At 41.8% G+C, this 13776-nt stretch overlaps 1 protein-coding gene across 1 annotated transcript in view; it reads right to left on the bottom strand.

Annotated features, from left to right (window-relative positions):
• The window catches only part of SV2C (synaptic vesicle glycoprotein 2C), a 280125-nt gene that overhangs the window by 150629 nt on the left and 115720 nt on the right, over window positions 1-13776 (bottom strand). Inside the window, exon 3 of the mRNA XM_007943358.2 lies at window positions 11090-11241. Coding sequence (XP_007941549.1) covers window positions 11090-11241 — 152 coding nt within the window. The remainder of the gene's footprint in view (window positions 1-11089; window positions 11242-13776) is intronic.

Genomic DNA, 13776 nt, shown 5'->3' with positions numbered 1-13776 from the left:
TTTAGCCTGTCTACCCATCTATCCATCCATATACCCACGTTTGCCTTCACTGACAATGCAGTACTGTATGTGCAAAAGTGTTCATATTTGTTGTCTGAGGTACATGTATAGCTTTTTAAGAAACCGCAAATTTATTTTCTAGAGTGACTTGACCATTTTTGTATTCCCATCAGCAATGTGCAAGGAACCCAGTTTCTCCACATCCTCACCAGCAGTTAGTACTTGCTACTTTTATTTTACTAATTTGTTTTTATGTTATAAAAGGTACTCACGATTTGTTCTTAAGTCAAACCCCACTGCCCATAGATCTTGGACTAGGTATCTGTATCTATGGTATGTAACTCATTTGATCAGGTTTTCCAGGATTCGTGTGAGATCTAGTCTGCTAGTTAGGCTGAGATTCACGTTTGCTTTGAGATGCCCCCGGAGCCAAGTCAACTTTTCTCTGAGGATCTGGGAAGTCTGGTTCATTGTGAATATTTCAAATGATTTACATGGGGTTGTTGTTGTTGTTGTTGTGTTGTTGTTGTTTTGCTGTCGAGTCGGCCCCGACTCATAGCGACCCCTCCTTGGGTTTCCGAGGCAGTTATCACTACGGAAGTAGGATTGCCCAACCTTCCTTCCGAGGAGTGGCTGGTGGGTTTGAACCGCCAGCCTTCTGGTGAGCAGTCAAGTGCCTTAGGCAATCCTTAATACCTGGCATCTACATTCCTAGAAGCCAACATGTAAAGGCCATGCTAGCCCATACTATACCCACCTTCTTATGGGCCCTGGGACTCTAAGGGAAGAGGCCCAGACTTCCTTCTCTCACTGATATAAGTATATGCTAAGCACTTTATCTGAATGGGAGCCCATGTCTATATTGCCATGTTTTGGTGATTGTGATTTATTAGCAGCAGTTGGCACTTCTAAGGATTAGATTAAATCTTTGCAAAGAAAATAAGTGCCTCCTAAGACTTTTAAAGGAAAGAATCACACAAGTAGAAATGGTCCTTGGTGCACAAAAAAGGGAAACTGAAGCTATTAATTTGACCTAATTGTTTTTAAACTGAAAGGTTTTTTTTGTTTTTTTTTTTTTTTTGTATAGGTACTGAATTTTTGAGTTTGCATAAGGGCTATACCAGGCATCTAAAGTAGTATTCCCTTGGCTCCTGACTGTTCTGCAGCCTTACTGTCCATTCTTTGAGCTACTTAGTAGCCTTTCAATAAACTCCTGGTTAAATTATACAGAATTGCTTTCTGCTGCTTGCATCTAAACCCTAATACAGAAGGACTTTAGATTATGAAATGCATGAAGATTTTCTAGAACAAGAACAAGATGGTGTTGTGCAGATTGTCAGTTGCCTCTCAATATCCATTCTATCCTGACTTATATTTTTCTTGCTGTTTAGAATAGAAGTCTACTACACATTTCCAGGGAGCTCTGGTGGCATAGTGCCTAAGGCATTTGATTGCTAACCAGAAGGCTGGCAGTTCAAACCCACCAGCCACTCCTTGGAAGGAAGATTGGGCAACCTACTTCTGTAGAAATACCACCTTGGAAACGCAAGTAGGGGTCTCTATGAGTTGGAATCAACTTGATGGCAATGAGTTTGGTTTTTTTGATAATACATTTTCAAGATTCCCTTGCAGTACGGTCATGCGCTGGTGAGATTTAAGTGGGTTTTTTTTGTAGGCTTTCAGGGAAAATTCTTTACAGGAGGATGGGCATGCCTTATATATCTTCCTACTTTGTGGTACCTAGAATGTGGACCTGATGGTTAAGATGAGCTAAGAATGGTGGAACGGAAAGATAAAAGGAATTGTGGTCTCTGTTGACCATGGAGCTACTAGTTCGCCTCCATCCAGATTTCTTTTACGTGATTTGAAACAAACTCATATCTTGTTAATGCTTTTCTTAATTGGGAGTTTTCTTGTATACATAGTCAAGCCTAACCTTAATACAGATGATGAAGAATGGAATGTGGAATTCTGGGGACTAAAATATGGTTTCCTAGGATTTAAAAGAAAGTATAGTTGACGTTCAGCCTCTGTGCTTATGAATTGGAATTAACTCAACAGCAATGGGATCCGTTTTGGTATGCTAATCTCTAATGCTTATCTAATAGGTCTTTAGGAGCTCTGGTGGTATAATGCCTAAGGCATTTGACTGCTAACCAGAAGACTGGGAAGGAAGGTTGGGCGATCTACTTCCGTAGTGATACTGCCTCAGAAACCCAAGGAGGGGTCGCTATGACTCGGGTTCGACTTGACAGCAGTGAGAGAATAGGTCTTTAGACTTATCACTAAATCTTGTTACTTAATGTGCTAATACATTATGATAACTGTATTTTGATACAACAGTTTCATTTATAATCCTACCCATTTTCTACATTTCAAAATATTATTCTGAAAAATGGTCTGTAGGCTTCACTAGACTATGTGAGGGATGGACGGAACCATGCTTAGAAACCCCAGCCCAACAGTGTCACCTGGCAGTGTTAGCAACATAGTAGCACACAGTTCTTCACCTCAACAGAAGAGCAGGAGGAACTGCCAGTTTTCTAAAGCCCCTTTCCCATTTTAAGATAATGTGTAGAAGGTAATGTGCCTGGTACAATGCCTGGGACAGAGAGGGCTCTCAACAAATGACTGACCCCCTTCCCTTTTTGATAAGCTTGAATGAAAGAGTTAAGATGGGTGCTCCATGGTGACTCAGTGACTTTACAAAAGAAGAGGCAGTGCCTTTGAGTTCACTATACAAGCCTAAGGGGCCAGAGTGACAATGTTGAAAAATGCTTCACAGAACCATGTAGAACCAAGATCGCGTAAGGAAGTGAATAGAGGTCTGTGGGTTTGGTGGGGTTCTATCTTCAGACCAGTGGATGGACATGTTTTCCTTGGATGGTTTTTATTTCCTTATTAAATGGAGAGGTGATGTACCTAGGATGAGGAAAGAGATTCAAAGATGGGGGGTGAGGTGGGAGGGTGAGAGAGCTGCCTTGTTATAAGAATGCATAGATAAACTGAAAAATGCTGAGTGAAGTAAGTCAGTCACAAATGGACTAATACTGTATGATTTCACTTTGATGAAAGAAGCAAATATATAGATATCAAAGCTTATTAGTGGCTACCAGGGGTGGGAAGGAAGGAGAAAGGAGGCTTGTTGCATAGTGGGTCCAGGGTTTATTCATTGCAGTGGAATAATTTGGAAAAGGAGAGTGGTAATGCTTGTAACAAAAAATGTAATCAGGTCACTGAATTATACATGTAACAATTACTGAATTGGAAAATAATAAATATTTATAAAAATAATAAATAATAAAAAGGACTATAACAATTCTCAAGCACTTGCTTCTGAGTCCCATGAAAAATGAAACAGACCACTGCAAGAAATGGGTATACACTTTAACTGTGATGCCTTTTTTAAATCTCACATCCATTTCTTAAACCCTTAAAGACCTTTATCATCATTATTTTAGGCTGATGTATCTTGAGTGGGGAAAACTGAACAACAGAGTAAAGGAAATCAGAAGGCCAAGGGGTCCTTTTGTTGAGATGAAACATTTTAGGATTGATCCTAAAATGGAAAAGTTAAGAAATGATAGCAGTATATATTTATGTATCAAAGCAATTCCCCTTGTAATACTTATTCTGACACAAGAGCATAAAAATCTCTGGGCTGTGACAAAAAAAAAAAAAAAAATCACTGCTGTCAAGTCATATCTGACTCATAGCGACCCCTCCTTGGGTTGCTGAGGCAGTATCACTACCGAAGTAGATTGGTCAACCTTCCTTTCGAGGAGTGGCTGGTGGGTTTGAACTGCCAGCCTTCTGGTTAGCAGTCAAGTGCCTTAGGCACTATGCTACCAGAGCTCCCAGATGCTTTTAGTATACTCCTTTAATACAGCAATCCTATGAGGCAGTACAGTTAGTATTATGCCAATTTTATAGGTGAGGAAACTGAGGAGATAGCCCAGATAACTGTCATAGGTGACGAAGCAAGAGAATGGCAGAGCTAGTTTGGACCAGGGCCTGTCTTACATCTAAACCCATGCTATTAACCACTCCTCCAACTGTCCCTAGGTATCAGACATTTTGCAGCTGAGGCAGAGGTTGCCTCCCCTGTTACCCATGCAACCTGCAGGATCAGCTGGTGATATGTGCCAGAAGCATAGGGTCTTCAGATTCTCGTTCTTTCTACCAGGGTAGGGTAGCACCATGGCCTTGATGCTAAGTCTTTTATATAGCATGTGCCCTCTTATTTTTAATTCATGTAACAGCAAATGAATGAATGGATGATTCTGGTTCATTGGATTCTATATAATTAAGGTTTCACTGTGTTATTTTTGCTTGACTCCCTCTCATTATTTTAACCCTCATCATCTTTATTCTTTCCTCTGACTCCTCTGATCTCCTTACCCTTTGTTGTTATGTGACGTTGAGTTAGACCCATCTCAAAGCGACCCCTCCTTGGGTTTCTGGAGGTTTATGCATTTTAGCACATTCTCCCTTTCCTGCAGCTTCTGTGTTCACAGTCCATCTGCTCTGACAAGGTCCAGGTAGCCAATTAGGATATGCACCTGATAGCAATAATGGCTATCATTTGAGCACTAAATTTGCACTGGATGTTCTAACATGATTGTTACACTCAATCCCCACCATAAAGCTGACTAGGAAACTGGAGTGGAATAAAACTTCCACACCCAGAAACAGCAGGACTAAGACTCAAATTCAGCTCTCACACACCTCCTCTTTCCCTTGGCCACAGTGCCTTCCTTCTTGTGACCAAGTGATTAAAACATGACGTATCCTTCCCTGCTTCCTTCCTCAACTAGACCTATTTCACTACCTTCTCCTACCCTTACCCCAGCTGCACCATCGGGTTTCTTTCCCCCATAGGGTCTCCTTGGCTGTAATCTTTACAGGGACAGATTTCCATGTCTTTCTCCAATGGAGTCACTGGGTGAGTTTGAACTGCCAACCTTCTGATTAACACCTAAGTGCTTAAGCACAGTGCCACTAGGGCTCCTTTCATCATTAGGGAGAAGAAGCATGAGCTTCACACTTCTGGTAGCTACTTCCTGGTAATTTGAGAAAACTTGGGGAATGTGTGTATTTTTAAGCCTGGATATCTCATTGTGGCTAGAAGGGCGGGAAGGGGTAAAGTGCCTTCTTCTTTGCCCTGATAATGTCTGCAGTGAAGGGTGGGCCAGACAGAGACCTTGGGACTGTTCTAGGCACTGAAGGCAGAGAGGGTGCTCTGGGCTTTAAAAGCTGCAGCATTTCTGAGCTAAAAGGAAAACCTTCCCACTTAACTAATTGAATGTCCTCCCTATACACTGTAATGCCCTCAGCAGGGGAGAGCACCTCATCGGATGCGCAAGTGAGTTTAAAAGAGAAAATGACGACAGAGGGTTTAATGGAGTGGACAGTGCTGCAACACAGCCGCAACTCCAAAGCCTGGGCCTGAATGAAAGCTTCCAACCACAGAGGAAAAGTGCCTATGATTCAGCAATTGTTCCCATTTTCCCTGAAGGCAGTGGGGCTTCCATTAAATGCTGCTGTGTCCTGATTACCACAGAGGGTGAGGAGACAGAGGAAGGCAGAAGGGCTGAAAGGCAACCTTTACCTACACTGAGCTATCTGTCCATGAACATGCTGCTGGTTTTTTGTGTACTGGTATTCCTTCCCCCCGTAGGTCAGGAGTATATAGGCTTGAGAAGAGGTTCAAGGTGAAGAGGGTACACACTTTCTCAATACCTGGTGTCAACTGTTGCAGGTGGCCTAATTCTTGAGGCAGGGGCATTTCCTTCTGGCTTTGTAGTCCTCCCTCCCTCCCTGCCCCAGTGGGAATGTTCATTGTCCTTGTTGTTGTTGGATGCTATAGAACAGACTCTGACTCATGGTGACCTTGCGTACAACAGAACAAAGCATTGCTGGTCCTGCATCATCTTCATGATTGCAGTCATTTTTGAGCCCATTATTGTGGTAATTTTCCAGTCTAGTTCCCTAAGGATTTCCCTTCCTCCTGCTGGCCCTCTGCTTCACCAAACATGATGTCCTCCTCCACCAACATGTCATAGGAACTCTGGTTGTGCAGTGGTTATGTGTTCAGCTGTTAACTAAAAGTTCGGTGGTTCAAATCCACTAGGCACTCTGCAGAAGAAAGATGCAGCAGTCTGCTTCCCTAAAGATTACAGCCTTAGAAACTCTATGGGCAGTTCTACTCTGTCCTAAAGGGTTGCTATGAGTCAGAATGGACTCAATGGCAACTGGTTTGGTTTTGGTTTATGATGTGGTCTAAGCAAGTGAGTCAGACAATATTCAGTTGTGATCCATAGGGTTTACTTTGGCTGATTTTCATAAGATTTCCAGGCCTTTCTTCCTAGTCTGTCTTAGACTGGAAGTGCCTCTGAAATATGTCCCCCTGGGGTGACCCTGGTACTATTTGAAATGTGGTTGGCATAACTTCCAGCATCATAACAACATACTAGTACAACAGTATGACAAACCACCAGATGGGAGGTTGTATTCTTTGCTACAGGGGGAAAAATATAGCCTAGAAGCTCTTGACTGGAAGGAATTGGTCACAGGGAGGTGGTCAGCAGGACTGGTGACTATAGTGACACCCTAGTACTCTCCTTCCTGAGACCTTGTCAGAGTGGGGTGAGGTCATTTTATGTCAAAATCATCAGATGTTGGAAACCATCTGTCTTCAGGGCAATATTCAACTCCAAGAATGGAGATGTGAAGGGAAAGCACCATCATTACCAGAGAATCATAAAGAAACTCAGCTCAGCTCAGCTGGTCAGGCGGATCCTGACAGCACAAGCTCCTGTTCAGCACAAACTCCTGGCCATTGCTCATGTTCCAACTCACCAGCCCCTGGCAGCAGTCCAAACACCCTTTCTGGTGTTGTGTTCAACTTGGTAAGAATCCTTTCAGATTTTCTTCTTTAATTCTGAGCGACCAGTCCAAGATGCACCTTGTATCAGAGGCTTGTCTGGAGCCAGAATTAAAGTCTGTTAGTATCCAGTTCAGGGCGTTCTGCACTGACTGTTCTGGCAAGATGCAGAAGGACAACTATGAAACATGGAAGAGCACCGTCTACCCACAATTATTTGATTTTATTATTTGAAACATCCTTTCAATGTAGATACCAATTACTGATTCCTTCATCCAGAGCAAATTTGCTTGCCTGTGTGAGCAGGGCCAGTACTTGGCTCTGAGTTGCTTTATGATGCTCTTACATTTCTTCCCTGCCAGGTGAAAACCCAATACACCTGCACAGGTGGTGCTCAAAGGTCTCTTGAATAAAAGGATGCAGGGCCAGGGACAACATGCTCTTGTTTCCATGGCAGCAGCATCATTTACACAGGACAGAATTTCTGAGGGCAAATAGAAAGCTTTTTTTTTTTTTTTCTAAGGCTGCAGGGAAAGCATATGGAATTTTAACCTCTTTTCCCCTTTAAGTAAACTAAAAAGATGTGCCATAGAAAAGAAAAAAAAAAATTTGGATATCAAAGTTACTTTTTCAATGTGTCTACATTGGATGACCAGGAATGTGATTTTAGCCTTCAGCACTGGAACTCAAACCTATTTTAAATAAGTAAATTTGTAAAATCATGCAGGTTAGGGTCTCGCTTTTCTTTTTGCTCTCATTCCCAGCCCTCCTTGATTGCAATGAAATCCAGGAGCCCAGCATAAAACAGGCTTCTGAGATCACTAACTCCCTCTGGTAGAGAACTGAAGAATCTCAAACCTGACTGCATGTTTTGAATTCACTCAGGGGCCTTTAAAAAATACTAACGCCTGGTCCCCAGGCTCAGATCATCTGATTAAATGATTCCAGGGTAGTACCCAAATATGAGGGAGCTCTGGTAGCATAGTGGCTAAGACACTTGCCTGCTAACCAGACGGCTGGTGGTTCAACCCCCCCAGCCACTCCTCGGAAGGAAGGTTGGGCAATCCTACTTCTGTGGTGATACTGCATCGGAAACCCAAGGAGGGGTCTCTATGAGTCGGGGCCGACTCAACAGAACATAACAACAATAACAGCAACAACCCAAATATGGGCTTTTTTGTGAGGTTAGAAAGGAACTATTATTGAAAAGCACTTATGAAAAAGTATAACATCCATACAGTGATGTGCACAAATCTTAACTACTCAGATTGATGAAGTTTTATGACTGTGTATCCCTGAAAAGTTAATGTGATTGTTGCCAATGAAAAGGTTGGTGGTTTGAATTCAGCCAGAAGTGCCCTAGAAAAAGGCCTGACAATCTACTTCTTAAAAGTCAGCCATTGAAAACTCTATGGAGTTCAATTCTGCTCTGACACATATGGGTCACCTTGAGTCAGAATTGACTCTATGACAACAACCCCTGAAACACTCTATCCAGATCAAGATACAGATCATCACCCCAGGAGTCTCAGCACAGATTTTTTTTAAAATTATTTTTTATTTTGAAAAAAAAAAAAATAAACACTGTAAGTTGCAAGAGTATAACAATGCTTTATGTAATGTGAATTATATTTCAATTTTTTAAAAGACAATAGCAATAAACTCAATAAGGATACTTAAAAAAAAATCTTCCTTGTTCAGTTGGGATTAACTGAAATAATTTGCTGTGTTTTGCCACACTGCTGGTCATGGAAATCCTGCAATAAAGCACGGGCTCAAGATTTTAATGTTCTAGGTTACTGATTTTCGAAAGTTTTACCAACATAAAAATTAATGTCAGCCTTCTTAGATGCAGTTCATCTTATTGTACAGTCATTGCTTTTGTAACTTTTCATGAATTGTTTATGATTCACAATCTTCCCTTTTTCTAATTCTATATGGAGTAGGTAGTCCTTTTTGCAATGAACAAGACATATTCTATGTGTACTGGAATAAAATAAAGGTGAGCATTGTGCTCATTCTTTGTGGATCAGCTTGATTGCTGGTGGCAAGAGACAGGTGGAGGTGTCCATAGTTAGAAGGCAGAGATGTGTGAAAAGCAAGAATCTGAGGAACTAGATCTCTAGCAAGGACAACAAATACAATCATGCCCAGGCTTGGTGGAAAGGACAGATTACAGGGCCCAAACTGAGTTATGAACTTGGAAGGACAGCAGGAGAAATTCTGTGAGATGTGATGGGAATGGAGGACCAGGAACAAAAAGGAACCCAGGGAGCCCTGGTGCTCCAGAAAGCAGGTTCGTCTGCAGCTAAGGAGCTGTGCTCAGAGGCTGAGAAAGAGGACGAGGCTGGCCTGGACAGGTGCTAAGAAGTACAGTTGCCATGCAAAGTTTCAGTGTTGTGCCCTGGACAGATGACTGACTGAATGTGTGAGTGAGACTAAAATTGCATACACTTGGTGGGGGCATCGTATTTTAATTTGTACAAAGGCTGTATATGGACTTGCCGTGGTTCTAGGAGCAAGGCCAGTGAAAGCTAGACTTTACCTATACTCAGCATCTGACTTTTTGTCTCCTTATATGGAGTTCCAAGGAGCCCTGGTGCCTCAATGGTTGAGCGCTCATCTGTTAAGTGAAAGGTTGATGATTTGAACCCACAAACAGCTTCAGGGTAAAAAGACCTGCTGATCTGCTCCCGTAAAGATTTCAGGTGGCGAAACTCTATGGGGCAGTTCTCCTCTGTCCTATAGGGTCTCTATGAATTGCAATAGACCCTAGTGCACATAACAACTTACTTACATAGTTTCTATGGAGCAATTCCTTACATTGCAATGAAACAAGCAGGTGCATGGGGTGCTCAAGTCCCAGAAGAAGGAGGAGATTCTCCTTTCATCCCTCCCAGGGTGGCAGAAGACTAGCCTAATGGTGGATATAGGGAACTGCCTGTTTGAGGCCATTTCTGGTCCAGAATGCCCAGAATCTAAAAACGAGAAACCTATCTCTTGAGCTTGGCGTACCAAACTGAACTTAAATGTTTGGCAAATGAAAGTTCTCCTCAGGCCTAGTAACCAATTCCTATGTCTTGTTTTTCTATTTGTTTTTTTTTTGTTTGGGTTAAATAAGATTTTGATTTTCAAGTAACTTTTTAGATTTAGCAAAGGAAAGAGTATGAATTTGGTAACTCCATAGGTGGTGGTGGTTGTTGTTATGTGCCGTCGAGTCGGAACTCCATAGGGTAAAACAAATTACAATGCATTGGAATTCTAAAGTCTACTTCTTTGATTTTGGTGATGAGTCATATTTGCTAAGACTGTTCCCTAACAGAACTATACTTTAAAATAGAATAATTGCTCTGTCCTAAAACAGAAGCAGAAAAATGGAAAATGAGCAGAGTGAGTTTCTGAAATCTAATTTCACATGGGGTTTTAGTTTACAGTGTTTTGTATTTTGCAGATCTCAGCCTGTTTATATGTATACACACACACACACACACACACACATGAAAACACACACAAGCATACCAAAATAACCAGAATGTCTCCCTTTGCTTTCTTTATATTTGTAATTGCATTTTAGAATTTGGTTAGTGTCTCCTTGCATTACACTGTTTGTGAGTGAAGCATCTGGTAGCTTTGGCTTCAGAGCAGAATAGTGTTTGGAAACTTGAAAACTTCAAGGATCCTGAAGTGGTAGAACAGTAAGTACTTAAAAGAAATTGAGGGGATGACCTGGTAAGTGTGGACTGGCAGAGTCACCTCTTAAGTTCTGCAAGTAGTTTGTCAACAAGGAGACAGACTTCTTCCCACTCCCACTGCAAGTTCTGAGTTGCCACAAGGGATGGGCTGAGTTGGGGCTGAGCTCTGTTCTGGACCGAGAGGAGATAAATTCAGTCCCAAAAGCAAATATAAATCTTGTTTGTTAGATCTGATTATGATGTATGTGTCCTCTTACCTTTACTTAGGTTGGGACCCCATAGGATAAGAGTGAAAGTGATGGCTTTAAAACAGCCAAATTCAATAATAGTACTGCGAAAAGGATCGTCGGCACATCTTACCTTATATAGAACTCTGCAGGGGGAAACCCACCATGGAGAGTACGAAATGAGAAATATGATGATCACGGTGTTATTCTCAAACTAGCAGTTACAAAGAGAGAAGTGACGTAAGACAAGGTGACTGCCCTCTGGTGCTGGGCCAGCCTCTTACCGTAGTGTGGGATGATGGCCCAGGCCATGGCTGAGGCATAGATGCCACCGATCATCCAGAACATGCACAGCCAGCTCAGGTGCTCGCCCCGCTTCTCCCGGGCCAGCACTTCAGCAAAGTAGGAGAACACGGTGGGGATGGCTCCTCCGATCCTGCCAAGAAATACAGAGAACACATGAAAGGGGGTCTGTGCAGCCACGGTGAGATGCAAAGGGCAGAGCCCAGACAAGTTCTAACTCTGCTAATTGCAGAGACCTTCCCTGTCTCAGCATAATAAGGAATATATTTTCCCCTCATCTCATAACTTTAATACCATAATCATCACGTTTAAAATAGGTTTATTATTCCTCCCAAAACTTTAATTTTCAATTAAGATATGTCCTATTTGTGTGGTTTATAGAAACTTGGTGGCACAAACAGTTTGTGCTTAATTGCTAACCTAAAGGCTCATGGTTCAAACCCACCCAGAAATGCCACAGAAGGAAGTCCTGGTAGTCTGCTTCTGTTAAGATTACAGTCAAGAAAACTCTATGGAGCAGTTCTATTCTGTAATACCTGGGACCACGTGGGTTGGAATTGACTTTACACAACTAACAAACAACAACAGCAAGTCTGATATTCAGATGGGCTTTATGCTTAGTGTTGAATGTTCTATGTGATATTTATAAAAAATTAACTCGGTATCATCTGGTGAACACTGATATAACTTTTTTTCATTTACTGTAATTTGGGTGAAAGTTTACAGAGCAAATTCATTTTCCCTTCAATAAGCCATATACCTTTTGTTTCATGACACTGATTGCACTGATAGTGTAACAGCTCCCATACTGCTTGCTGTGGTTACCCTTTCTCTGTGTTCTTTCCTATGCATTCCTGCCCTCTGAGCTATCTCCCTGTGCAAACGCTGCCCTTCTGATCTCCCATGGTTGATTGCTTTAAGGAGTATACCTAACTGGTATAAAGGTTCACCTTATATGCCTGTCTATTGTTTGGCTGGAAGCCACAGGAGTGAGTTCAATTCTAGGCCCAAAGGGTGACTAGGGGCCATAGTCTCAGGGGTTTCACTAGTCTCTTTCAGACCAGTAAGCCTGGTCTTTTTTATGATTTTGAGTTTTGGTCCACATTTTTTCCCATTCTATCCAGGATCTCCCACACTGATCCCTTTCTGAGTGGCTGACAAATGGTAACCAGGCATCATCTATTTCTTCTGATCTCAATGTCATGTAGGCTGAGGTTCACATGCTCCGCTAGTCCCTTGGACTAACTGTTTTCATGTGTCTTTGATTTTCTTCATTATCCTTTTCTCTGGATCAGAAGAGACCAATTGTTGCATCTAGATGACTGCTTGCAAGCTTTAAAGACCCCAGTCACCCTCACCAAAGTAGGTTTTAGAACAATGTTTTTGTGTACTATGTTATGCCAATTGAGCTCGAGGTCCTCCACGACCATAGTCCTGAGCCCACAGCCCCAACAACTCATTCTTTCAGGGCTGTGACCAAGCAGTTGTCATAACTTTGCTCCCTATTATATATATGGACATTCTTATAGCACATACAAAAATGTATGTAGGAATATGGTCTGCCAAACTAACATATGGTCATAGGTATATTCCCTTTTTCTGAGACATACCTGATCATTCAGCCAGTCTACCTATGTATCCACCATATACACACAGATGTTATTACAGATAATGCAGTATTTGTATGTAAAAGTGTTTATCTTTGTTGTCTGACCTCTCATGCACCTCTCTGTGTCTTCCTTTTCCTTAGCATTATTGTGTTGGACCTTGGGTTTCCAAGGCAGTATCACTACGGAAGTAGATTGCCCAATCTTCCTTCTGAGCAGTGGCTGGTGGGTTTGAACTGCCAGCCTTCTGGTTAGTGGCTAAATGCCTTAGGCACTATGTCACCAGAGCACCTGTTTTTTGTTTGTTTGTTTGTTTTGTTTTTTGAGTTTATTGTGTTGGTCACTCATTTTTGGTATATTGCTGTTCCCTTCACCCAAATCAATACTGTCTCTTACTATCTAGCAATTTTCCCTCCCATCCTTTCCCATCCCTGGTAACCAACAAAAAACTTCTTTCCATATATAAACCTTTCCTTGACTTTTTGCAGTCATAGACTAATACAATATCTGTCCTTCTGTGATTGACTTATTCCACTCAGTATAATGTCCTCCAAGTTCATGTTATGTGGTGTTTTGTGGATTCTACATTATTCTTTAGTGTTACATAATATTCCATTGTGTTTTGTACCATAGTTTGGCTATCCATTCCTCCACTGATGGCCACTTATGTTGTTTCCATCTCTTTGCTATTGTGAATAGTGCTGTAATGAACATGGGTGTGCAAATATCTTTTCATATCCTGGCTCTCACTTCTTTAAGATATATACCTCGTAATGGGATTGCTCGATCAAATGGTATTTTTATTTCCTGCTTTTTAAGGAGTCACCACACCATTTTCCAAAGTGATTGTATCATTTTACAGTCCCACCAGCAGTGTATGAGAATCCCAATCCCAATCCCAATTCCAATGTCTCCACATTCTCATCAGCATTTGTTATTTTCTGTCTTGTTGAACTTTGCTATTAGCTCTGAGGTGACATGGTATTTCATTGTTGTTTTCATTTGCACGTCTCTTGCCTGCTAACCAGACGGCTGGCAGTTCAAACCCACCAGTCACTCCT

The sequence above is a fragment of the Orycteropus afer genome, unplaced genomic scaffold (genome assembly GCF_000298275.1).
Source record: "Orycteropus afer afer isolate SDZICR_OR568_19922 unplaced genomic scaffold, OryAfe1.0 scaffold00104, whole genome shotgun sequence".
Lineage (NCBI taxonomy): Eukaryota > Metazoa > Chordata > Mammalia > Tubulidentata > Orycteropodidae > Orycteropus > Orycteropus afer.
This window is presented reverse-complemented; position numbering and strand designations above follow the sequence as displayed.